This window comes from Danio rerio, chromosome 4 (assembly GCF_049306965.1).
Source record: "Danio rerio strain Tuebingen ecotype United States chromosome 4, GRCz12tu, whole genome shotgun sequence".
Taxonomy (NCBI): domain Eukaryota; kingdom Metazoa; phylum Chordata; class Actinopteri; order Cypriniformes; family Danionidae; genus Danio; species Danio rerio.
Window position 1 is genome coordinate 1,118,710 of NC_133179.1, and position 27,690 is coordinate 1,146,399.

Here is a 27,690-nt window from a genome sequence, read left to right on the forward strand (position 1 = left end):
CTCTGCCAAAATAAATAAAACAAAAATACAATTGAACTGCTTCAGCGTAGTGATATGGAGCTGTAATGCACTCCAAATCTTGCCGGAACTACTTTAGAAAATATCAGTGCACCATCAAATGTTCATCAGCCAATCAGAATCCAGCATTTAACAGCCCCTAAAACTTAAAAACACTCCACGAACAATGTATTAGTGCTAATGTTTTAAGAGCATTATTAAAAACCGGATCACTCTGAACAAACATTGTACTAGCATTCCTGGAAGAGCGTATGTTTGTGACATTTACAGAGTGTTTGTTCAGACTCTGAGCTGTATTTCGTCTGTGAAAAAACAAGCGACCGGCGGACTCATTTCACTGGACACAGAACATCTGAATCCCCAGACAGCCAATCAGCAGACACCGAATCCTCACGGACCAATCAGACGCAATCACACGTTTCAATGATCAGAATGAAGCTGCAGTTAATTATCAAAGCAAACATTTACATATAAACACGCAGGTTGTGTTTTATACAGGCATCCATACAAGTACATTAAAACAATTTACATAAAGCACCGTTCAAGTGTGTGCTTTCGAGAGGCAGCTTGGATAGATAGTTCATATATAAAAATAACACCATGTCCAGCTAACTGTGATCATATTAAATCCACTGGTTCTCCTGGGAATGAGGTTTCCATAATAAATGCAGATGGTGGTCCCTCTGGTGCAGCTGCCCCACAGGACACTGGTCCCCCTGGTGCAGCTCCGCCACAGAGCAGTGGGTCAACCGACGGAGCTCATGAAGTGAATCTGCTCACAGGATTTCCACAGACCATTGCTGACTCGCTTTATTTGGGTGGAATTCATTAAGAATAATCTGGTTTTTGTCGAATTGTTGACCTCCTACAGAAAAAACAACAGGACATTTTTATGTGCATCTTCTAGATACATTTAATTATAGGATTTTGACTAATTGTATGCATTACTTAGTGTGCTAATCTTATTAGGACGTCAAATAAAGTTATATTTTACAATATTGTTAAAATCTAACAAAAATTGTTAAATTTTTTGACCAAATTTATTTTATTATTATAAATTTTTCTGCATTGGGACAATATTTTCATGACAATTATGCACAAAAAATAACCTATTAATCAAATGATAAAGCAAACCATGCTTTTCTGATAAGGAACTTTTTTTATATGAATTTTATTATTACTCTTAATAAAAATAAATAAATAAATAATGATAATAACAAAAATTCCACCTTTATATGATTTAAAAATTGGTTTAATTACTTACTAAATTGTATGTAGTAACGTATTATCTTTTAATATTTTGTATTATATTTATATATTATTATTATTTATTAAAGCGATTTTTATAAAGACATTTATGCATATTTACTACAATCTTTTAGTATCAAGTTAATGGCCTATTATTTATATAATTAAAGTACTTTCGGTACAAAAATTAGTTACTGTGGTTACTAATAATTTTAAAAATATATAATAATAACAAAAATTTCACCTTTATATTATTTAAAAATTGGTTTAATTATTAACTATTTATTTAATTGTACGCATTTACTTATTATTATTTTTTTTTGTATTATATTATTTATTATATTATTATAATTTTTTATTATAGCTATTTTATAAGGATAATTCTATTATTAATACAATCTATTAGTATCAAGTTAATGGCCTATTATTTATATATTTATATAAGTATTTTTGGTACAAAAATTAGTTACTGGGGTTAATTATAATTTTAATAATATATAATAATAATAATAATAATAATAATAATAATAGCAATAACAATAATTCCACCTTTATATGATTTAAATATTGGTCTTATTATTAATTATTTTTTAAATTGTATGTATTTACTTATTATTTTTGTATATTTTTGTATTATATTATATAATATATTATTATTATTATTACTATTATTTATTATAGCTATTTTTATAAGGACAATTATGCATATTTAATCCAATCTATTAGCATCAAGTAAATGGCCTATTATTTATATATTTAGTAAGTATTTTTGGTACAAAAATTAGTTACTGTGGGTAATTATAATTTTAATAATATATAATATTAATAATAATAATAATAATATGCAAAAAATTTCATGCAGATTTTCAAGCAAAAATTACATAAATGTTACGCTAAAATAAAGATACTTTTTTATAATAATAATTTTTAATAATGCTTTATTAATTAATTAAATGTTTTATTTTATTGTTTAGTTATTATGTTTTGTTTTATTTAAAGTATAGCTAATTAGTGACTGCGCATAGTGTGTATGTGTGTGTGTGTGTGTGTGTGTGTGTGTGTGTGTGTTAGTCTGTCAGCAGGTGTCGCCACACACCCATTCGTTTCTCTGTACTTGTGCAATCATCTTCAGCTGCCAGCTTAACACACACACTCACACACACACACACACACACACACTCCCGACTGCAGTGTAAATCATCTGCGTTTATGACAACTATATTAACAGTAATGATTTCCCGCAGACTCCAGCAGGCATTTAAGGAAGCAGTCCATGTCATAAATTACGCCGTTTCTACAAGACTCAAGGAATAAAGGAATGCTGCGGGTTAACAGCTCAAACCTGACTAAACCACAGAAAACCAGCTCTGAAAAACAAAGATGTTTACAGCTCGCATTGTGCATTATGGGATGCTGATCTCGGCTCTTTTGATGTAAATTCAACTCTACAGTTTAACAAAGTGACTTTTATTGATATATTTGAAGCAATATAATGTATAACAAATGCCATATCTAGAGAAATAAGTCTGTACAATAACAGAAATGTGCTTGCAGCTTACTTCAATGCTGTTGTAGCGTAATATACAACACCAAGCCAGACAATATAGCACTACACACTATTGCAAATGAGCAGAAAAGTCGTTATCAGAAGAAAGATCAAGATCCCACAAGCAAGAAAATATCAACCACAAAATACGGAAAACTGCTAATTTAGATCGTCTTAACAGTGTGTGTGTGTATTTCAGAGGGCTTAAATGCATCTGTCAGTGTGTGTCAGTGAATCGCTCTGACCTTTGACCTCCAGCACGAGTTGAGGTGAGCTGTTGTTGCGGATGAAGCCGTCGCTCGTGATGTTCCAGAGCTGCTGCGGCCGAGAGACGTCTGAAGACAAAACCACTCGACATCCAGACAGAAGAACAGCAGAGGCCGAGTCCACTACACAATCCAGCACGCACTGACACACACACACACACACACACACACACACACACACACACATATGTATTAAGAGAAATGCAGAGATACACACACATGCAGACACACACACACACAAATATGCAGAGACATATACATATATAGATACACACAAAAACACACAAACACACACACACACACACACACACACACATATACAGATGCGCACACACACATACACAAAGAGAGAGACACACACACACACACACACATAGAGAAAGACACATAAACAAACACACAGAAATATACAAAGACACACACACACACACACAAACACACAAACACACACACACACAAACACACACACACACACACACACACACATAGAGAAAGACACGAAGACAAACACACAGAAATATACAAAGAGATAAAGACACACACACACACACACACACACACACACAGAAAGACACATAAACAACAAACGCACAGATATATACTAAGGCACACACACACAGACACACACACACACACACACACACACACACACACACACACAGAAAGACACAAACAAACACACACAAATATACAAAGAAATAGGCACACAGATACACACACACACACACACACACACACACACACATAGAGAAAGACACAAACAAACACACACAAATATACAAAAAAATAGACACAGATACACACACACACACACACACACACACACACACACACACATAGAGAAAGACACAAACAAACACACACAAATATACAAAGAAATAGACACACACACACACACACACACAGAAAGACACAAGCAAACACACAAATATACAAAAAAGACACACACACACAGAGAAAGACACAAACAAATATACAAAGAAATACACACACACATTTATTTATATGTATGCAGAGATACACATATGCAGATACACACACACAAACACACACACACACACACACACACACACACACACACACACACACACACACACACACACAGAGAAACACACAGACACATACACAGAAAGACACACATAGAGAGAAAGACACAAAGACACACACACACACACACACACACACACAGAGAGAGAAACACACATAGACACATACACAGAAAGACACACATAGAGAGAAAGACACAAAGACACAAAGACACACACACACACACACACACACACACACACACAGAGAAACACACATAGACACATACACAGAAAGACACACATAGAGAGAAAGACACACACAGATGGCGTGATCAGAGCTCTTAATCAAAGTGTTGTGTGTAATCTGATTGTGAGGGTCATCAGTCATTATCTAATATATAGATGTGCTTGTCTACCTTGCACTGCAGGTGTCCGTCCTGATAGCTCCAGATCTGGTTGTCTCCGCCCGCCTCCTCCGTCACCTGTATGCGCATTAGTTTGACGTCTTCAGGTGAGCCGGTCACCGTCATCAGAAGCCCAGACTCTTTGTTTCGTAAGCGGAAATACATTTGTTTCTGCAATCAAACACAGAACTCACACGAGTACTTCAAATATTCTGTTCTCTTTTACCTAGGTAGCCCCGCCCCTGGATTCACTACAGGATCAACAGTGGGCGGAGCCTCTCTGTGCACTTTTTATAGCCCCGCCTTCTAACAGTTGTCTTTACTATTAGCAGTGGGCGGAGTATATTATTTTGTGGACATTTGAGAGAGCCTTTTAATTTGTATGCATTTTGATAGTCCCGCCCCTACTACGCACCTGACATTCACTACAGGATCTGCAGTGGGTGGAGCCTCTTATTCTGGCATTTTGATAGTCCTGCCCCCTATAGATTTAACTTTTACTACAGAGTCTGTAGTGGGTGGAGCCTCTTAGTAAGTGGCCTATTTTAAAGCCCTGCCCCCTAGGCACTTGTCTTTCACCACAGAATCTGCAGAGGGTGGAGCCTCTTAGCAAGGGTGCATTTTGATAGCCCGCCCCCTGCCTACTTGATATTCACTACAGGATCTTCAGTGAGTGGAGCCTCTTAGTATGTAGGCATTTTTATAGCCCCGCCGCCTAGGCAATTGACTTTCACTACAGAATCTGCAGTGGGTGGAGCCTCTTTCTGGCATTTTGATAGCTTCGCCCCCTTTGGACTTAAATTTTACTACAGGTTCTGCAGTGTACATTGCTTCTTAGTAAATGTGCGTTTTGAAAGCCCCGCCCCCTAGGCGCTTAACTTTCACTACAGAATCTGCAGTGGGTGGAGCCTCTTAGTAAATGTGCAGTTTGATTACCCCGCCCCCTAGGTGCTTGACTTTGACTACAGATCCTGCAGTGGGTGGAGCCTCTTAGTAAGTGGGCATTTTGATAGCCCGACCCCCAAGGCACTTGTCTTTCACAACAGATTTTGCAGTGGGTGGAGCCTCTAAGTAAGTGGGCATTTTGAAAGCCCCACCCCTACACACTTGTCTTTGCTGTAGGATCTGCAGTGGGTGGAACCTCTTGGTATGTAGGCATTTCGATAGCCCCGCCCCTACACACTTTACATTCACTAGAAGATCTCCAGTGGGTGGAGCCTCTCAGTATTTAGGCATTTTGATGGCTCCGTCCCTATAAACTTAACATTTACTACAGGATCTGGAGTGGGTGGAGCCTCTTATTCTGGCATTTTGATAGCCTACACACCCCTACACACTTCCAACCCTGCTTCAACACCTGTAGGCTTCAAACAAGCCTGAAAGACTCAATTAGTTTGATCAGGTGTGTTTAATTAAGGTTGGAGCTAAACTGTGCAGAGCTGTGGCCCTCCAGGAACTGAGTTTGGCCTCTTACATAGCCACGCCCTAACACACTTGAGTTTCACTGCAGGATATGCAGTGGGCGGAGCCTCTCACCTGTATAAGTGGTCGGAGTGATCCAATTCGCTGCCAGGAGGAGAATTTATGCCAATCAGGAATGGCCCCTGGCTTCAGCAGAATCTGGGACCCTCTGAAGTTGTTGGCCTCATACAGAACCCACCTGTCCATCAACACACACACACACACACACACACACACACAGGTAAACACACGCTCAAACAAGCACATTTGCTGACAGATCTCCACCCTGTTCTCTCTCTAACGCACGTCTGTCTGGAGCCTGCGGTCAGTTCAGGCTAAATATACACACTCATGATCCTCCATGGAAAAAGCTGGCCATTTTAGGGAACAGTTTGTATTTTAGGGCCAAGAAAACCTCAAAAGTGAGCGATCTGAAAGTGTTTCCAGAGTTAGGCATGTTTGTGAAGTGTACAGTAGTCTAACACACGAACACACACTCTTTACGCTGTCATTTCTGCAGGTCTGGAGAGAAAGGGAGCAGATTTGACACGACTGTGCTGAATTTACCACAGTGGTGAAGTCTTTCCACTCTGAGTCGCTTTTTCTGCCTGTTTAAGTGTGTGTGTTTGTGTGTGTGTGTGTGTGTGTGTGTGTGACACATTTCCTGCAGACTGCACATAAACACTGGAGTCTCTGTGCTCATGGAGACCAGCAAACACAGATCATGAGTGCAGAATCGCAGAGGAAGAGGACAGAAACACACACACACACACACACACACACATGCAGAAGCTGAACTCTCAGTCTGTATAAATGATGAATAAATGATCTCACACTATTTAAATGATAAATAAAGATTATCAGCAGGACTTACAGCAGTAAATAACTGAGGAATTGAAGCCTGTTCGGCAAATATTTGACTGCGTGTCACTGCATCCCAAACCCCTAAAATGATCTTACTAAAGCAATGTCCACTGTGCTGAGCGAGAGCACTTCTCTTCTGGTAATCTGAACAGCGCATCATCAATGTAAGCGTGCTCCGGCTCAGATGCCTTGTGAGTGCGGGCCGTCAGGGGAAAGGGGAGGGGGGACAAGCGTGCTTTGGCCCTGTTTGCCTGTGTGTGCCTGTATTTGTATGCACATGATGGAGTATATGTGTGTATCTGTGTAATTGTGTTTCTGTGTGTGTGTTTCTCACATGCCGCCCTCCACCAGCACAGAGCAGACTCTGGTGCAGCTGTCGGTGAGCTGCAGGTTGACGGAGCTGCACTTCAGGAGCGTCCGCCGGCCTCTGAGTCCACAGCGCTCGAACAGAACCACTGAGGGCACTGAAAACTCCTGCACACACACACACACACAGGCACACACATTAAGATGATTATTCAGGATTGCAGCTGAAGTACTCATGATGGTGTGTGTGTGTGTGTGTGTGTGAACGTCTCTTACGTGTCCGGTTGGCTGGACAGACTGCACTGCTGTGTGGAGCTGCATGAAGCCCATCGTCCTCAGATCCGGATACACACCTTCATCCAGAACACACTGAACACCTGAGAACCTCTGAGCAGCAAACACCTGCCAGCTGAGACACACACACACACACACATATAAGAACATCTGGATATGACACCTTCCAGTTGACAAACACACACATGCATACACACACACATATATATATACACGTGCACACAAACATACAAATGTGCACGCACACACACACACACACACATATATATATAAACAGACACTCACAGACACACTCCTAAACTCACACACACATTTGCACGAACACACACAGAAAAACACAGACACACTCATGCACAAAAACACACACACACACACAGATATAAACCTCGCACAAATACAGGCATGCACACACCAATACACACACGTGCATAAGCAGGCATACAAACATACACAGACACACTCATGCACAAATACACACGCAGACACACACACAAGCGTATACACACAAACACATACATATGCGCATGCACACACAAACACACACACAAACACACACACACACATATATATAGATATATATATATATATGAACACACAGACACACATAAGCATGCAAACACACCCACACACACACACACACCCACACACAGGTAAACCCCACACCAGACCTGCCAGACAGGACCCTGCAGGAGCGCGCGCTGAAGCCCTGGGGCATTATGGGTAATGAGTCCTGCAGCAGCACAGACGCTCCTCTGCAGTCACACTCAGAGAACAGCTCCATCTGTTACACACACACACACACACACACACACACACACACACACACACACACACCAGTTAATCTTGTCTGTATTTTTAACAGTGACTGAAGGAATCAGAGTGATACAGCTCCACACACACCTGGAAGTGGCAGCAGCTCTCCACACGCTCCTGAAACAGCAGAGAAACACATGAGAGCTGATCTGGAGTCAGTACAGTCCACTTATACAGCCAACATCAGCCACAAGACTCAATAGTGCGCTCATTATACACAACGCATCACTCAGCATCATGTATGTGTGTGTGTGTGTGTGACTCTCACCACCATCACTGGGATCACAGAGCAGATCCGGCTGTCTGACGCACCCCAGTCCTCCGGTGCTCCGTACAGACCCTTCTCCAGCACATACTGCTGGCCCGAGAAACCAGGAGCCTCGAACGCCAGCCAGCTACACACACACACACACGTAGATTTATATATATATATGAATGAGGAATTACGAACATAACAACAATACACACACACACACACACACACAAACTACATATACACACAACATCCAATCCTTGTAAAGTCAAAAATTTATTTATCCGTCTTGCAAAGAAAGTGTGTGTATGTGTGTGTGTGTCTGTGTGCGTTTGTCTCTGTGTGTCTTTCTATGTGTGTGTTTCTGTGTGTGTCTGTACATGCGTCTCTGTTTGTGGGTATCCATGTGTGATTCTCTTTGTGTGTGTGTCTGTGTGCGTGTTTGTCTCTGTGTTTCTATGTGTGTGTTCCTGTGTGTGTCTGTATACGTGTTTCTGTTTGTGGGTATCTGTGTGTGTGTGTGTGTGTGTGTGTGTGATGGGCACCGCCTTACTATGTCAAAACATATACAGGCCTGTTTTTGTTTTGAGAAGTACTCATTACATACACGCACACATACATACACACACGCACGCGCACACACACACACACACACACACACATTCCAGTGAGCCGTGTGTCTTGTGAGAGCAGCACATTTTCTCTCTTTCTCTCTCTTTTCAAAATGTTTTTGACATTATAATTAATTATTTGCATGCACGCTGTTCTTTTGTTCAGTATTTTTCCTCTGAACAACTGATGCCCGAGGCTTGTGCGTGTGTGTGTGTGTGTATTTGTGTATGTGTGTGTGTGTGGGCGACTGTGTCACATGACCAGCTACTGTCAGGAATCCACTCACTTTTACCTGAACAGGTGTGATTCTGAGGAAAGATAAACTGCAACAACTGGTTAAAGTGCACACGCCTGCTGCCCACTGGGACTCCAGAAACATCTATAAAGAGTGCGGTGTGTGAATGGGCGGAGCTAGTTTTTTTTTGGGTGCCATATACTTTATCTAACTCTGATTGGTGGTTGTTCTGCACTGCATTATGGGTAATGTAGTTTATAAAATCTATATTGAGTGCTTAGTGTGAGTGGGTGGAGCCAAGTATGGTATTTGATGCAATTTGTTCAGTCTAACTCTGATTGGTGGTTGTTCTGCACTGCATTATGGGTAATGTAGTTTACAAAATCTATATTGAGTGCTTAGTGTGAGTGGGTGGAGTTAAGTATGGTATTTCATGCAATTTGTTCAGTCTAACTCTGATTGGTGTGGACTTTCAGCACTACATCATGGGTAATGTAGTTTCCAGAACAGGCTATAACGAGTGCTTTGTGTGAGTGGGTGGAGCTAACTATGTTATTTAGTACCATATGCTCACTCTAACTCTGATTGGTGGATGTTCTACACTGCATCATGGGTAATGTTGTTTCCCAATCAATTTATAATGAGTGCTTTGTGTGAGTGGGCGGAGCTAAGTATGTTTTTTTTGTGCCATTTGCTCACTTTAACTCTGATTGGTGGATGTTCTGCACTGCATCGTGGGTAATGTAGTTTCCAGAACGATCTATAACGAGTGTTTTTTGTGAGTGGGCGGAGCTAAGTATGTTATTTGGTGCCATTTGTTCGGTCCAGCTCTGATTGGTGGACTTTCTGCACTGCATCATGGGTAATGTAGTTTCCAGAACAATCTGTAATAAGTGCTTTGTGTGAGTGGGTGGAGCTAAGTATGTTTTTTGGTGCTATTTTCTCCCTCTAACTCTGATAGGTGGATGTACAGATGGATGTACAAGGGGACTACAGATATCCGTGGACACACTTAACTGAACTCCCACTCCCTGAATGGGCGACTTTTAGCACAGCATCATGGGTAATGTAGTTTTTAACCTTGAATATAGTGTCTATAGAGAAAATAAATGAGTTTTTACATCTATACTGAATATATGATGAATAAAAGAGACTCACACTCCGGCCAGGACCTCGATGGAGCGGGTCTGAGTGCCGTAGTGTGTGTTAGCGAAGTTTTCCAGCGGCTCCAGGAGGTTGATACTGACACCGCGCTCTGAGAAATCCAGCTCACTAAACATTTTCACATGAGGAGGAGAAGAATCCTGCAAAACAAACCATTCAATGTATTTTAGGTTGAATTAGAAAGCTGCTGGCGAGGCGTTTGGCGCGGATCGGCTGCTGGTATTTCCTGGTATTGTTCGTTCAGAGCTCGTAAACACTGCAGGTATGCAATGATGGATGTTGCGTAACGTGTTCGGCTGAACTGTGTTTACTGGAGATCAGAAATGTGCAAAACTGCACCAATTATCCAGAGCTTTTCTGCAGGATTAATCACTCCTATAGGAAAACTCTGGGTTGGGTTAAGGTTTATTACTTCTTTACCAGCTTTATGTCACTACTTAAGTCAATGTGGTTAAATTAGTGATATTCTTTTATTTATTTGCAATATTTATTACATAATTTTGTTTTCTGTTATTTTGTTGTATAATTTTGTTGAAAATCAAATGAAAAGTGATGAACATTTAAGATTAAAATATTCATGAATTTGGCCTGTACAGAAAATGCATTATGGCAATACACAATAAACAGGCTAAATAAATGTACATTACTTGCTTGCTTATTATTAAGAAAAAAGCAACCGTTTAGTTTATGAAAATTATGGATTTTATTATAAATGAAAACTATACATATTTTCAGATTTCAACCTAATTAAACTGTTATAAACCGGTTATCACCTACTTCCTTGATTACTATTAAACCAATAAAGTAACTAGAAATTTGTTGCTGTGTTTCTTTTAGTTTGAAAAGAAAATAATGTGATGCAATAATTTGGACTTAATTAAAATGTTACTTTGTTATATACCGTCCATTAATATGCTCATTCTTAAATTCTGTATTAAATAATGGATTGTTTTAAGATTAAAACATTTTTTTTTAGATTTTAACCTAATTAAAATGTTACCTTGCTATATACCGTTAATGAACTTGACTTGAAAATGAAATAACAAATAATATAAAGGGATTCTCGTTGGGTTTTCTGTAGTAAATAATGGATTTTTAATAGATAATTCTTTTTTTTAGACTTTAACCTAATTAAAATGATACTTTCCTATATACCCTTCAACTTGCCTTGAAAATTAAATAATTAAAATCTTATTGAGGTTTTTGTAGCAGATATTTTTTTTTATTTTACAGATTAAAACATTTGTTTTTAGATTTTAACCTAGTTAAAATGTTACCTTGCTATATACCATTAAAGAAGCTAACAAGAAAATGAAGCAAACAATGAAAGTAAAATCTTGTTGAGGATTTTGCAGTAAATAACGGACTTTACATAGATTTTCTTTTAGATTTTAAAGAAATTAAAATGTTTCTGTATTATATACCATTCATGAACTTGACTTGAAAATGAAATAAGTGAAATCTGGTTAAAGCCTCACCATCAGCAGCGGCCGCAGCGAGAGCAGTTTCTGGCTCGTCCCGCACCAGTCGCTCCAGTCTAAATATTCTCCTTCCTCCAGAATGAACTGCTGTCCGTCGAAACCCTCGTGCTCGTATCCCACCCACCTGAAAACAGCAGCGAAATACACATGCGCTTACACACATGCTGACCATAGTGTTCAGCCAATACACCACACAGAAAAATGATTTACTCATTCAGTATATTTGTCCTGTTTTCCAATCGGTCTAAACGTTTTCAAATCAAGATGCACTAACTTTAATAATAGGAACAGAAAATAAAAGATCTGTCTCTGAATAAATGCATGAAAAAAATGCCAAAGTAAAACCTAGAGTACTTTCTGTTTGTTATTTTTGTGTTCTTCTTTTAACACACTAATTTATTATTTTTAATTCAAATTTATGCTTATCTTCGTCCCATAAAATAAGACTAATCAAATCAAATAAAGTTAAATGTAAATAGAAAGTCTAATTTTCTAAAAATATTTCTAAACTAGAATCTAAAAATGGAATTATCTTACTGTATGCAAAATGTAATTAAAAGGTAAATCTAGATTAGACTTATCTTAGGGTGCTTTCACACCTGTGAATCGATTCAATTGTCCCGAAACAGAGATTACAATTGTTACATTGTTGCTCTTTGCTCTTGGAGCGTTTCGCTTTCACACTGCAAAGTTTCTAAACAGACCAGAAGAGCTACAACAAGTCACGTGTGAGCAAACTCTCCTCACATTGGTCAGAGTGTCAGGGTAGTTTGGTGGTGTTTGACAAAGTGCGCGCGACGTGTCTGAAGAGTGACGAGAGATGTGGTGGGGAGGGGTGAGAAAGGTGCAAGACGTAGCCTATTTGAGGACCGGGAGGGAGACGCGGGATTACCGGGAGATCATCACTCGTTTGCGGGAATCAGGGAGACTCGCGAAACTTCCCGCCCTACTCATAATTCTCTCCTCATATAGCCGTAAGCCTATTACACATCCATAAAAGACTGATATAACCGCGCTCGGATCGGATCGCTTTCTCACTGCAATCGATCCACTCCACAGTTCGTTTCAATCAAGCCGAGACCACCTCATTCAAGCGATCTCATAGCGATTGATTTGGCGTGGATCCGAGAGCGATTGGAGGTTTCACATATGCCAAACGAACCGCGCTAACTGGGCAAACGAGACAGGTTACCAAACAAAAGTGTAGGTGTGAGAGCATCCTTAGACACATTTCTGCACCAAAAAACAAGATTAAATACCATTTTCAATACCAAAAGTCATTTTCCTTCTTGATCTAATACACATGATAAGTATTGTTTTCTAAGACATATTTTAATATAATTATCTTTCATTTCCTTTAAATAATTCCACATGGTTTTTAATATATTTGTAGTGTTTTTGCAGTGCATTAGTCATGACTCACAGGCCTCCGAGAATCTTCAGTGACTCCACACCATTTAATCCGTGATTTTCTGAATTATTTGTGTCTGTTTGTGTGCAGGAAAACAGGTCTCCCTGCACCTCCACACATCGGCCCTTAAAACCAGCCTTTTCGTACAAAACAGCCTGAGAGAAATGATATGGAAAGAGTCTAGTTAGTGTAAATCTGGTGAAGAAACGAGAGAAATTAAAGGAAATTCAACAAACCTTCACTGCGTTCGGCTTCTCCACCTTCAGACAGCCCTGGAAATAAAGCAGATTAACAATTCAATTCAAGATTATTTGTATACACATCTTTAATGACGTGTATTTGTGTATTAAGTGTATGTGTTGTCCTGTTATACACTAGACAATTACAACAATCACACACTAGACACTATTAGACTGGAGAGACTAACTCTTATCATTATTGCAAGCAGAAGGACATATTTAGAAACCATATATGAATATTATGTAAATTGTGTGTTTGTGAATATGTTTTTTTATTTTATGTGATTGTGTACCATGCGCAGAGGCCTCAGAGAGCCCACGTCTGGAGCTGGGAAACCCCAGTCCTCTGGAAAAGGATATTCTCCAGCCTCCAGAACCGCCAGCAGACCCTGGAAACCCGGATTACTGTAAACCAGCCACCTGTAGACCAGAAAACACAGTCATTCTTCTTCCAGCCAATCACAGAGCTCAAAACTAGCTGTCAGTCATCAAGCAGCCAATCACAGAGCTCAAAGCAAGCTGTCAATCATCAAGCAGCCAATCACAAAGCTCAAACCAGCCGTCGGTCATCAAACACCCAATCACAGAGCTCAAACCAGCCGTCAGTCATCAAACACCCAATCACAGAGCTCAAATTTAACTGTCAATCACCAAGCTGCCAGTCACAGAGCTCAACACCAACAGTCAATCATCAAGCAGCCTATTACAGAACTCAAACCATCTGTCAATCATCAAGCAGCCAATCACAAAGCTCAAAACTAGCTGTCAATCATCAACCAGCCAATCACAGATCTCAAACCAGCAGGCAATCATCAAGCAGCCAATTACAGAGTCTAAAACAAGCTGTCAATCATCATCTGACCAATCACAGAGCCCAAAATAAACTGTCAGTCATCAAGCAGCCAATCACAGAACTCAAACCTCACTTATTTTTGACTCCTAAATTTTGATTTCCTAAAACATCAATTCAATAAAAACTTAAATCAGTCTTCTCCTTTTCTCTCAGTTTAAAGCAATGCTAAACGCATCAGAGTTACAATTTTGTCCTGTATTACATGCTTCTGATGCTGTTTATGTGGTGTGTGTGAGTGAGTGAGTGAAGCCTCTGACTCAAACACACTCATAATGCATAACACACACATGAATCACCAGGAATCTCGGGTTTGTTTTCAAAGCGACCTTCACAACACTGGCACTCTCAAAACACCCACAGCTGTACAGAAAACTGAGCATTTACATTTTAGGAACACAAATCTTACTAAAGGGTTTTTAACTAAAGCAGCACAATCTGCAAGTTAATCAAAAGAATGAATCATAACACACATTTCTCTAATTCTTTAATCAAGAGCTTTGTTTTGACCTTCACACACACACACACACACAAACACACACACACACACACACACACACACCCAACAGTGAGTGTTCAAGGTCTGAGCAGGGTGTGTTTGTTAACTTACAGACCACTGTGGACTTTGATAGATCCTGTGCTCTGAGGAAGACCGAAGCTGCTCACTTCTTCTGCGTGATCCACAAACTCAGAGCTGCGGCCCCGGCCTGCGGGCTCCGTGAACAGCTCTATCCGGGGAGTAGCGTAGTCCTAAATAACACATACAGCAAAAATCAGAATGCTAGATTTACAACATTCTGTGCATCAAATGCTCCTGTGAAAAACAAAATTAATTTAAAACGATATAAAGGTACTAGACCTTCCTTGACTTCCTATGACAGCATACAGCACAAGTAACTTGCTGCAGTTCCCTTATCAGCCAGTGGGGGAGCTAATAACAAGGGTTTTTAGATTGTACATACACCCTTTTAAACCCGGTACACACCAAGCTGACACCAAACTAACACCAACAAAACCCACCTGTGTTGTCGCCTCACGTTGGATCGCATTCTAGACCCAAAAAAAATACGCATGAGCACACCAAACTAATGAAAGCCGACGGATTTTGTCACTCACCACAGAGAGATTTGCTTGTGTAAATGTGTTTGATAGATTATAATCCATATTGTTTACAAACATTTGAGAAATGTAGTGAACTTACAGCCCCTTTGTCTTCCTTCTTGGCTTGAATTGTTCACTTGCTACATCACTTCACTAAGCCACACTTGTGCTCTGATTCGTTGCTGAACAACCAATCAGAGTGCTCTCTTCAGCTGATTGAAGGACTGATGCTGATTCTACATGCTATATTAGCCCCAAAAAAAGCTTCGATATTAACCCGACAAGAACCAATGTGTGGAAACACCAAACACACTATCCGGACTAACAAAACCCAATGGCTGACCATCGGCTTGGTGTGTCTAAGCCCTTAAGTCCAGGATACACCAAGTCGAAGTCAAAAAAACTAGTGGTGATATAAACCGACTGCGTTGTTTTACAATTGTTTGGCAAATTAATCAATCTACATTTAATTGAGATTTCCAAAATACATCGCTATTCTCTCCTGAATTACTTCTGAGCTCAGATTTACCAACAGATGCTGCTGTATGATAACAGCACCAACTTAGGCCTTTATGCTGAAGTAGAAGCGCTCTTCCTTGTGGACATTTGAGTGTATAACAAAAACTAACCTAAAGAGCTGTCTGCTGTTAAAAACTAGCCTAGAGTGCTGTCTGCTGTTAAAAACTAGCCTAGAGCGCTGTCTGCTGTTAAAAACTAGCCTAGAGAACTGTCTGCTGTTAAAAACTAGCCTAGAGAGCTGTCTCCTGTTAAAAACTAGCCTAGAGCGCTGTCTGCTGTTAAAAACTAGCCTAGAGCGCTGTCTGCTGTTAAAAACTAGCCTAGAGCGATGTCTGCTGTTAAAAACTAGCCTAGAGAGCTGTCTGCTGTTAAAAACTAGCCTAGAGCGCTGTCTGCTGTTAAAAACTAGCCTAGAGAGCTGTCTGCTGTTAAAAACTAGCCTAGAGAACTGTCTGCTGTTAAAAACTAGCATAGAGAGCTGTCTGCTGTTAAAAACTAGCCTAGAGAACTGTCTGCTGTTAAAAACTAGCCTAGAGAGCTGTCTCCTGTTAAAAACTAGCCTAGAGAACTGTCTGCTGTTAAAAACTAGCATAGAGAGCTGTCTACTGTTAAAAACTAGCCTAGAGAGCTGTCTGCTGTTAAAAACTAGCCTAGAGAACTGTCTGCTGTTAAAAACTAGCCTAGAGCGCTGTCTGCTGTTAAAAACTAGCCTAGAGAGCTGTCTGCTGTTAAAAACTAGCCTAGAGAGCTGTCCGCTGTTAAAAACTAGCATAGAGAGCTGTCTGCTGTTAAAAACTAGCCTAGAGAACTGTCTGCTGTTAAAAACTAGCCTAGAGAGCTGTCTCCTGTTAAAAACTAGCCTAGAGCGCTGTCTGCTGTTAAAAACTAGCATAGAGAGCTGTCTACTGTTAAAAACTAGCCTAGAGAGCTGTCTGCTGTTAAAAACTAGCCTAGAGAACTGTCTGCTGTTAAAAACTAGCCTAGAGCGCTGTCTGCTGTTAAAAACTAGCCTAGAGAGCTGTCTGATGTTAAAAACTAGCCTAGAGAACTGTCTGCTGTTAAAAACTAGCCTAGAGCACTGTCTGCTGTTAAAAACTAGCCTAGAGCGCCATCTACTGTTACAAACTAAGCTCAGAATAGATTTAAAAGAAAATTGTGATTTTTGGTAAATTTTGAAAATCTTAGGATGCTTTAATTCCCTGGACTGTACCCAAGTTCGATTGTCCCCCCTTTCCACCTTCTCGTTGGTTTGTGTTCACAATGTCTTTTTACCTTCTGAAGCCTGATATGCTTGCGTCATCAAGCTGCTGTTTTGTGTATGGCTGTTGCTAGGTGACGGACACAAAAGCAAAGTGGCAAAATGAAAAGACATTTGCATTGCGCACATTGCGGTTGTTTCACTGTTACTGAACCTTTTGGTTTTGGACATACAGAAAGCAACTCGCGGCCATCTGCCGCAAAATTATTATAATTATTCATAACATCACGCAATGTCTGCAGAAGCTGTTTTTAGAGGAGACCAGCAGACATTTTCACTTTGTTTGCCCTGGCTGAGTCACGCTTGTCAGCAAGGTACAGTACATAATACACACACACACACACACGAATGAATGTTATGAAAACGATAGTTTGTTGTACAGTTGGCGGTTCACTTCCACTATTTGGTATGATTGCATTCATACTAGAAGTGAACCGGACCAGAGTTCACATGAACCATACCCCAGACCATCTCTTTCAGGCGGACTTGGGTATAGTTCGTGGGTGCGCACCAGAGTTTAGAAGACATGTTCACACTAGCTAAAAGTACCGTACTCTGATGTCAAACAAACCCGGGTGCGAACCAATAGTGCTAGTGTGAAAGCACCCTTAGATTCAATGCAAAATCGATTCACCTCAGTTGGCCCATAAAGCCGCAAATATAAACATGAGGAGAGGTGATGACTGGAAAACACCATTAAAACTGGTATGGCAGATTAAACATGGGGAACCATTGGCTTGGTGTATATCCCAGCCTTTAAATATTTAAAATCCATTCACTTACTTTGACAGCCAGTCGAATCGAGCCAATGACCACAGGGGCAGAGATTTCTTCCCCTTCTTCTGCCCATTGATTGGGCAGTTCAATAATGCCTTCCTCTTCCAGCGGAATGGATCGTCCTTCAAATCCTGGTTTCTCATACAATATCCAGCTACAACAGGACAAAATGCAGTTCAATCAAATCTACCGAAATGCACACGATCATGAATTGAGAATCTAATCTCCACAGAATGCTGCTTACCATCCTCTAACCACTTTGATGGATATGACAGTGGACAGAGGCATGTGTGTAGCATCAGGTTGGTCCCTGTAAAACTCAAAGGACTGTCCGTTGAACTGATGGTGCTCAAATATCACGATCTGGTGAGCAAATAAACAGATTTAATGATGCAAGAACTTTATGGAGTGTCTAAATCAGAGGCTCTGTTCTAATGTTAGACTGGTACAACAGGTTGCATCTGATGCATTTACCAACATATTTAAAACATGAATGAAATGCCAAAAACTTGGCTCATGTTGAGCAAATAGAACATGGATTGCTATTTTTTATTTCTGCCAATTCTCTGGTCATGGGTTTGAAATGTTAACAAACCTTTCCAGGACGTCGATGGATTCCACGAGAAGTTGGAATCTGAAAGATAAAACGACCCGTTAACAGAGTAATGCAGAGTAATGCCAATGTTTACCCAAGCAGCCAAACACGATCAAAAACATGATCCAGAGATTTTACCCTAGGACTTTAAATCCCTTACATTGTCATGTACAAATACCCATTAGCAAACAGGCATGCTGAGTGATTGCAAATAAAAAGACATACATTACTCGGGTTTACAAACTAAATACACACTGGTGAACGACATACATTTGGGAGTTCCCTCTGTGGTGCAGCTTGAGGGATTTGAGGAACTTGAGGTGCAGGTGGAACTTCTGATATTTTTCTGTCAGCTACATCAGACTTTTTGAGATCCACTACACCGGGTATGGAAGCACTTTCTTTAGCTGCCTAATCACCCAGAAACACATATATACATAGAACTCAACACTAGTCAAATAATGAGCTGATGCATTTACTATGATATGTGAGTGGATTGTATAAATAAATGAGGAATGGCTGACCAGTGAGTTGATCTTATTCGATGGCAGATCTTTTCCTGGTTCCTTTGGAAGAAATGTATCCAGGTAACTGGGCAACTTGATGTCATCAAAAGATGGAAGTGGTGGTGGAGCACTAGCGTTTTCTGCTGTAGTCACACTGGGGACTGCTGGTGTTGTTTTCTGGTCAATACTCAGAGTTGGACCATCGGGTTGCAGAACAACATTACTACTAGTCTGGATACTGTTAAGAAGTGGTGAATTAGTGTCTGATAGCATTGTGACAGGAGGGTCTGCTCTTTTCAACTCAGGTGTCAGAGTAGGTCCATGGTCCTTAGTAGCTTTCAGTGCAGACTGAGAACTAGAATGCAAAGAATCTTTAGTGTCTCCTGAAACTGTTTTGGGGGCAGGTATCAAGACAGGTGTATCATTTATATTGGGTTTTTTAGACTCCATCGAAGGTCCATCATTTTTAGTTGGTTCCAATACAACTTGGGAAATAGTGTGGGTAACACTAGGAGGAGAGGAATCACTTCTATCTGCTAATACAATGAGGTTAGGGTCTCCTGAAGTTGTTTTGGAGCCTGATGTCATTGCAGGTGTATCACCTTTAGTGGGTTTTTGTACAGCTTGGGGACCAGACTGGTTACAACTAGCATCAGAGTCTGTTAAAATAGTGACTGTTGAGTCTGCTAAACTAGTTTTAGAGTCAGGCATTTTCAAAAGTCTGTCAGTGTTAGTAGATTTTAGGGCAACCTGGGAAGTAGTCTGGGTACCACTGGGAGCTGGAAACGTGTTAATGTCTGTTATTGCAATGGCTGATGAATCTCTTGAAGTTGTTTTAATTCCAACATCCTTGCTGGGTTTTAGAGAATCAGTAGAAGCAGGCTGAGTACTGAGGTAGTCCTTGCAACCAAGAGCTTGCTCTACTGTGTTTTGTTCAGGTGTTTCTGTTGTTGGTGTTAGCTGTGATTGTATAGGTGTTAAAGACCCTGAAGCATCACTAGGGGACAGCAGTCCATTTGAAGTACTCTCAGTAGGGCTTAAAAACTCAGTGCGTCTTGCTTTGCTGGGGGTGCGTAGCATGCTGACAATGGAGCACCTCTCCAAACGAGACCTCGTCTGAGGTTCTGTTGTGATTTCATTTGATCCCTCATCTTTTTCTTCCTTATCAGACTCCTTCCTATTCCTTTGGAAGATCAAGGACCTAGTGAGAATGCTCTCACGCTTGGGTTTGATTTCCACGTTCTTGACCTCTGCGTCTGGGTTCTTGGTTACTGAGTCAGGAGCTACATCCAAAATAAATCCTCTCCTCCTCTTCAAGCCATGCTGGAACTCCTCTGGGTCAAAGGGTTTCTCAAAATGGTCTTCTCTGATGGCAGGCATTGCAAATGGAGGGGCTTGCAGGCGATGTTTGTTGTGCTTGCGTCGGGGGAGGCTGAATGGCATTGCTAGCCTTTTCACATTTGCAATAAAGTCATCTGAGTCAAATTCCCCTGATGTATCCAGGTTGGTCTTACTCACGGATGAGCTGAGCTTATGTTTTGGTTCAGGAAGTAACTGTTTCTTCCTTAAAGGAAGATCCACATCAAGCCAGCTAGACGGAGAGTCTCTGTGTACAGAGGACCTGCCAGGTGCAAAGGGAATTTGAGGAAGGATAAAGGGTTTGGAGATGACTTCCTTTTTTCTTGTGGCTGGATCTGTAGATTTACTAGCAGGAGATTGGGATTTCTCACTGCCTGAAGCCAATGTATGGGAGATCTTCTCTATTCCTAAGGATTGAGAAGGTATGGTCTTTTCAGTGACTGAGGGTACTGATAGTGGGGTCTTCTCATTGTCATGATCTGCTAATGAGATGATTTTTCCTTTAGACAAAGGAGGAGGAGCTGTATTCCCCATTTTAGTAGAGACCAGTGGAATTGATGATGATGCTGGTATTGGCATGGTCTTTTCATTGTTATTAATCATATCATTGGAGAATGGTGGATTGGTTACTGGTGAAGGTGCAGCATTTTCTTTAGCTGAGGATTTCGCAGGGGTGGGTTTTTCATCGACTGGTGTAGGTAAGGATTTGGTCTCTTCAGTTTCTACTTTAGTTGTATTTCTACTAGCTTTGTCTAATGGAGAAGTAGTTGTTTCATTAGTTAAGACTGATAAAGATGTGGTCTTTTCATGACTTACATCTAATAATGTGGATTTAGACTCAGTGGTTGATGATAGAGAAGGTGATGTCTTTTCATTGGTTGAAGCTGAGGGCGAGATGGTCTTTTCTTTGGTTAAAGTTGGTGCAGGTTTGCTCTTTTTACTGACTGAGGCAAGGATAGATGCAGTCTTTTCATTGGTGGAGGCTGGCGGAGGTGGAGTGTTTTCATTAGCTGAGGATGGTTGAGGCGTTGCCTTTTCATTGGTTGAGACTGATGGAGGCATGATCTTTTCTTTAGTTAAAGCTGGTGGAGGTGTGGCCTTTTCATTATCTGAGACTTGTGAAGGTGTGGTCTTTTCATTAGTTGAATCTTGAAGAGGTGTGGTCTTTTCATTAGTTGAAGTTGGTGGAGGTGTGGTCTTTTCATTAGTTGAAGCTGGTGGAGGTGTGGTCTTTTCATTAGTTGAAGCCGGTGGAGGTGTGGTATTTTCATTAGTTGAAGCTGGTGGAGGTGTGGTCTTTTCATTAGTTGAAGCTGGTGGAGGTGTGGTCTTTTCATTAGTTGAAGCCGGTGGAGGTGTGGTATTTTCATTAGTTGAAGCTGGTGGAGGTGTGGCCTTTTCATTAGTTGAAGCTGGTGGAGGTGTGGCCTTTTCATTAATTGAGACTTGTGAAGGTGTGGTCTTTTCATTAGTTGAAGCTGGTGGAGGTGTGGTCTTTTCATTAGTTGAAGCTGGTGGAGGTGTGGTCTTTTCATTAGTTGAGACTGGTGGAGGTGTGGTCTTTTCATTAGTTGAAGCTGGTGGAGGTGTGGTCTTTTCATTAGTTGAAGCTGGTGGAGGTGTGGTATTTTCATTAGTTGAAGCTGGTGGAGGTGTGGTATTTTCATTAGTTGAAGCTGGTGGAGGTGTGGTATTTTCATTAGTTGAAGCTGGTGGAGGTGTGGTCTTTTCATTAGTTGAAGCTGGTGGAGGTGTGGTATTTTCATTAGTTGAGACTGTTGGAGGTGTGGTCTTTTCATTAGTAGAGACTGATGGAGGTGTGGTCTTTTCATTAGTAGAGACTGATGGAGGTGTGGTCTTTTCCTTAGTAGAGACTGACGGAGGTGTGGTCTTTTCATTAGTAGAGACTGGTGGAGGTGTTGTCTTTTCATTAGTTGAAGCTGGTGGAGGTATGGTGATTTCATTAGTTAAGACTGGTGGAGGTGTGGTCTTTTGATTAGTGGAGACTGGTGGAGGTGTGGTCTTTTGATTAATTGAGACTGAGGGAGGTGTGGTCTTTTCATTAGTTAAGATTGGTGGAGATGTGGTCCTTTCATTAGTTGAAGCTGGTGGAGGTATGGTGATTTCATTAGCTAAGATTGGTGGAGGTGCTGTCTTTTCATTAGTTGAAGCTGGTGGAGGTGTGGTCTTTTCATTAGTTGGGACTGGTGGAGGTGTGGTCTTTTCATTAGTTAAAGCTGGCGAAGGTGTGGTCTTTTCATTAGTTGAAGCTGGTGGAGGTGCTGTCTTTTCAATAGTTGAGACTGGTGGAGGTGTGGTCTTTTCATTAGTTGGGACTGGTGGAGGTGCTGTCTTTTCATTAGTTGAGACTGGTGGAGGTGTGGTCTTTTCATTAGTTGGGACTGGTGGAGGTGTGGTCTTTTCATTAGTTAAAGCTGGCGAAGGTGTGGTCTTTTCATTAGTTGAAGCTGGTGGAGGTGCTGTCTTTTCATTAGTTGAGACTGGTGGAGGTGTGGTCTTTTCATTAGTTGAGACTGGTGGAGGTGTGGTCTTTTCATTAGTTGGGACTGGTGGAGGTGTGGTCTTTTCATTAGATGGGACTGGTGGAGGTGCTGTCTTTTCATTAGTTGGGACTGGTGGAGGTGTGGTCTTTTCATTAGTTGAGACTGGTGGAGGTGTGGTCTTTTCATTAGTTGAGACTGGTGGAGGTGTGGTCTTTTCATTAGTTGAAGCTGGTGGAGGTGTGGTCTTTTCATTAGTTGAAGCTGGTGGAGGTGTGGTCTTTTCATTAGTTGGGACTGGTGGAGGTGTGGTCTTTTCATTAGATGGGACTGGTGGAGGTGTGGTCTTTTCATTAGTTGAGACTGGTGGAGGTGTGGTCTTTTCATTAGTTGAGACTGGTGGAGGTGTGGTCTTTTCATTAGTTGAAGCTGGTGGAGGTGTGGTCTTTTCATTAGTTGAAGCTGGTGGAGGTGTGGTCTTTTCATTAGTTGGGACTGGTGGAGGTGTGGTCTTTTCATTAGATGGGACTGGTGGAGGTGTGGTTTTTTCATTAGTTGAGACTGGTGGAGGTGTGGTTTTTTCATTAGTTGAGACTGGTGGAGGTGTGGTTTTTTCATTAGTTGGGACTGGTGGAGGTGTGGTTTTTTCATTAGTTGAGACTGGTGGAGGTGTGGTCTTTTCATTAGTTGAGACTGGTGGAGGTGTGGTCTTTTCATTAGATGGGACTGGTGGAGGTGCTGTCTTTTTATTAGTTGGGACTGGTGGAGGTGTGGTCTTTTCATTAGTTGAGACTGGTGGAGGTGTGGTCTTTTCATTAGTTGAAGCTGGTGGAGGTGCTGTCTTTTTATTAGTTGGGACTGGTGGAGGTGTGGTCTTTTCATTAGTTGAGACTGGTGGAGGTGTGGTCTTTTCATTAGTTGAAGCTGGTGGAGGTGCTGTCTTTTCATTAGTTGGGACTGGTGGAGGTGTGGTCTTTTCATTAGTTGAGACTGGTGGAGGTGTGGTCTTTTCATTAGTTGAAGCTGGTGGAGGTGCTGTCTTTTCATTAGTTGGGACTGGTGGAGGTGTGGTCTTTTCATTAGTTGGGACTGGTGGAGGTGTGGTCTTTTCATTAGTTGAGACTGGTGGAGGTGTGGTCTTTTCATTAGTTGAGACTGGTGGAGGTGTGGTCTTTTCATTAGTTGAGACTGGTGGAGGTGTGGTCTTTTCATTAGTTGGGACTTGTGAGGCTGTGCTGGTTTCATTAGTTAAGGCTGGTAGAGGTGTAGTCTTGTTAATAGTTATGGTTGGTGGAGGTGTAGTATTTTCTTTAGTTGAGGCTGGTGGAGGCGTGGCCTGTTCATTAGTTAAAGCTTGTGATGGTGTAGTTGTGTCATTAGCTGAATTTAGTTTGCTCTTGACACCACTCTCAGTTGCTGATGTTGATTGAGTTTTTTCATTACTCTGGGCAGGGTAAGTGGAGGAAGTCTCATTAGCTGAGGCGGGTAAAGATGTGGTCTTTTCATTAGATGTGTTTTTGTTAGTGGTTTCTAATGGAATTTTGTTCTCTTCATTAGCTGAGGCTTGTGAAGGTTTGTTTATGTCAGCTGATGGAGGGATAGTCTTTTCATTAGTCAAAGTAGACGAAGTGGAGATGGTCTCATTGGTTGAGGCTTGTGGCGACCTGTTCTCGTCATTAGGTGTAGATTTCTGACGTGTGGTTTTGTCAATAGATGATATTGTTCCAAGAGGAGAAGTCTTTATATTAGCTGAATCTGATGGAAGGGATGAATTGTCATTAAGTGATGACGAGGCTGAATTAGAGGTACACTTTTCAGTAACTTGCTTGGTGGATGCTCCATTAGCTGTTGATGACCCATCATTGGGTGGCATTACAGTATTTTCCTTGCTAGAGTAAGGTAATTTTCCTTCAGACTGTTCTGGACTGGCAGACAACTGATCTTCCGTCTCTACTGAGTGCATATCTCCATTCACTATGAATGTCTTTTCTGTACAAGCGGGTTTGTTCTTAGTTTTGTCTGCTGTTCCCTCTTCAGATTCAGTGTAAGGCTTTTCTTTTTGCTTTTGTAGATCTCTTTTACTGGATGTCTTCTGCGCATCCTTGCTTCCGGATTGGCTCTCTACCACACCTTCCCCTTCTGTAGCTGTAATCTGAGCTGAAATGATGCTGTCCAATTGATTTTGATAAGTGGTTTTTGATAAGTCTGTGGGTTTTGCCAGTGCTCTACATGTAGAAGTGTCTTTTTCCTTTTCTATCTGACCCAACACAACATTAGAAGAGTTTGTTTCTGTATTCTGAATTTCCAGGATTGTTGTGTCTTCCTGCCTGGCGTCGTTGGGCCTCGCAGCTGAGGAGTCCTTTGATTTACCTTGTTTGGTTGTCTTTGATTTAATCCCACCGTCTGCTTTCTGCTCGGTTGGCTTTGACGTGTTGACCTCATTACAGCGTGTGTGAGTCGCAGTTGTTTCTGTCGCATTGTCTTTTTGCTGTTTTTCATTGCTTGGCTCAATCAAAGCATCTTTTGCTTTCGATGGTGTTTGTGACTTGTCTGATTTTGGGAGATTTTCAGAAGTGTTTTTCTCTTTCGGCACACACGTAATGGTGTCTTTCTCAGGTGAGTCCAACATATCAGTCTCACTCTCTCTGTTCCGCATGGCATCATTCCTGGAGGCTGCAACTCTGCATTTGGCAGGCTCAAATGAGTCTTTAGCGCTGGCCTCTTTCAGGTCCTCTGGGGATGATGGTTTCTTCTCTTTTGTCCCAGATGGATCTGATTTCCCTGATTCCCCAAACAATGTGTTTACAATCATGTCTCTGTTCCTCAGTCCTCCTTCTTCTGAGCTCTCTTTAACAGGCTGCTTTTTGTTGCCATTATTTTGTTGCTTTTCAGTTTTTGGCTCAGTGTCCGTCACTTCTGTCCTTCTTTCATTTCGGGACCTGGATGTAGGAGGATGTCCATCAGAAGCAGTGGTCATCACCTGTGTTTCAAAGCCACTGGCATCTGTTTGCTCCTTCAAATCTGTGCTTTTCATTTCTTTGAGATCCCTTGTGTCCACATGTGGAGACTTTAAATCAAATGTTTTCTTTGTGCTTTGCATTATTTCCGCCGCTTTCTCCAACTTCACTGGAACTTTAGGTCTTTTGCTTGCGATCTCCTCCTCCTCTTTTGCAGAAGTGCTCTTAGTGAGATCTTTCATGTTTAAAAGAGGTTTTGATGCCGTATCAGACTCAGAGTTGTTCTTGTTATTCTGTTCACCAGTGTCTTGTTTGTTTTGGCTAACGGGGCTTTGTGGTTGACCCGTGTCTTTATTCCTTCGTTTTTTAGACCGCGTCCCTGTCCGAGTTGTCAATTTCACCTCATCAGTAGACATTAAAACAGTGTCCTGAGAACAACTTTCATTATCCGCATCTTTATTCCCTATGCTGGAGTCTGTTTTGCTCTCTGGCTGTGCAGGTTTGGTTTGTGTTGCATCATGGGATTTGGAGTCTGTTTGATCAATGTTTAAATGAGGTTTAGATTTAAACTTAGGACCTCCAGTGGTTGATTTGTCAAAACGAGCAGCCTTTTTTAAAGCTCCTTCATTCACTGTATGACCAGATGGCAGTGGAATCTTCTCACCCGTCCCTCCTGTGTTGAAATTCCTGGCTCTCTCTTTAACCGATTGTTTAGGAGGTGCAGAACTGGACCGTGCTCCAGCTTGTACTGTAAAGTCTTTGAGATGACTGGGCATTTTTCGAGCTGGAGAAATATCCAGACGGCGCAGGTTTGTGGAGCTACTAACTGCATTGGTCGCTCCTCGCTCAAACAGATTTATCCTATCTGCGATTTTGCCTTTCGGATGGCTGGATTTCACACTGGGACCCTCCACTCTGCAAAATAACAAACAAGAAAGGTCAAAAGCATGCAAAAAATGTCAAATGCTTCTGTATTAAGTTACCTCCGTTCATTAGCTTTTGACTCATTGTGTCTTTCTTTCCTTGTTAACATCCAATCCACTTCCTTTCTTCGCTGCGCATGCTTGTTAAATCAGCCAGATGACTAACACATGCGTTGCAGGACAAGTAGAAGTATAACTATAGTAATTATTCTGTTGTGGTGATTCTACAGTTGCTACGATAACACAACAACTATAGTAATTATTCTGTTGTGATTCTACAGTTGCTATGGTAACAACAACTACAGCAATTATTCTGTTGTGGTGATTCTACAGTTACTATGGAAACACAACAACTATAGTAAAAATTAATCTCTTGTGGTGATTCTACAGTTGCAATGGAAACACAACTATAGTAATTAATCTGTTGTGGTGATTCTACAGTTGCTACGGTGACAACAACTATAGTAATTAATCTGTTGTGGTGATTCTACAGTTGCTATGGTAACACATCAACAATTTTAATTAATCTGTTGTGAGGATTCTACAGTTGCTATGGTAACACCACAACTATAGCAATTATTTTGTTGTGGTGATTTTGCAGTTGCTATGGTAACACCACAACTATAGTAATTCTTCTGTTGTGGTGGTTCTACAGTTACTATGGTAAAACAACAACTACAGCAAATAAATTAACCTGTTGA

The 27,690-nt window shown here is 41.0% G+C and overlaps 1 protein-coding gene across 1 annotated transcript in view; it reads right to left on the reverse strand.

Moving 5' to 3' along the window:
• Positions 1-462: 462 nt before the first annotated feature.
• crybg1b (crystallin beta-gamma domain containing 1b) overlaps positions 463-27,690 on the reverse strand; it is a 39,325-nt gene continuing 12,097 nt past the window's right edge. The window contains exons 5-24 of the mRNA XM_073946800.1: positions 19,268-26,981; positions 19,014-19,154; positions 18,744-18,782; positions 18,393-18,511; positions 18,155-18,302; positions 15,104-15,243; positions 13,937-14,063; positions 13,641-13,676; positions 13,417-13,559; positions 11,991-12,117; positions 10,507-10,652; positions 8,517-8,643; positions 8,336-8,392; positions 8,104-8,216; positions 7,418-7,550; positions 7,170-7,309; positions 6,047-6,170; positions 4,523-4,681; positions 3,058-3,220; positions 463-883 (exon numbers count right to left, since the gene is read on the reverse strand). Of these exons, the coding sequence (XP_073802901.1) occupies positions 795-883; positions 3,058-3,220; positions 4,523-4,681; positions 6,047-6,170; positions 7,170-7,309; positions 7,418-7,550; positions 8,104-8,216; positions 8,336-8,392; positions 8,517-8,643; positions 10,507-10,652; positions 11,991-12,117; positions 13,417-13,559; positions 13,641-13,676; positions 13,937-14,063; positions 15,104-15,243; positions 18,155-18,302; positions 18,393-18,511; positions 18,744-18,782; positions 19,014-19,154; positions 19,268-26,981 (9,985 nt within the window). The 3' untranslated portion in view covers positions 463-794. The remainder of the gene's footprint in view (positions 884-3,057; positions 3,221-4,522; positions 4,682-6,046; positions 6,171-7,169; positions 7,310-7,417; positions 7,551-8,103; positions 8,217-8,335; positions 8,393-8,516; positions 8,644-10,506; positions 10,653-11,990; positions 12,118-13,416; positions 13,560-13,640; positions 13,677-13,936; positions 14,064-15,103; positions 15,244-18,154; positions 18,303-18,392; positions 18,512-18,743; positions 18,783-19,013; positions 19,155-19,267; positions 26,982-27,690) is intronic.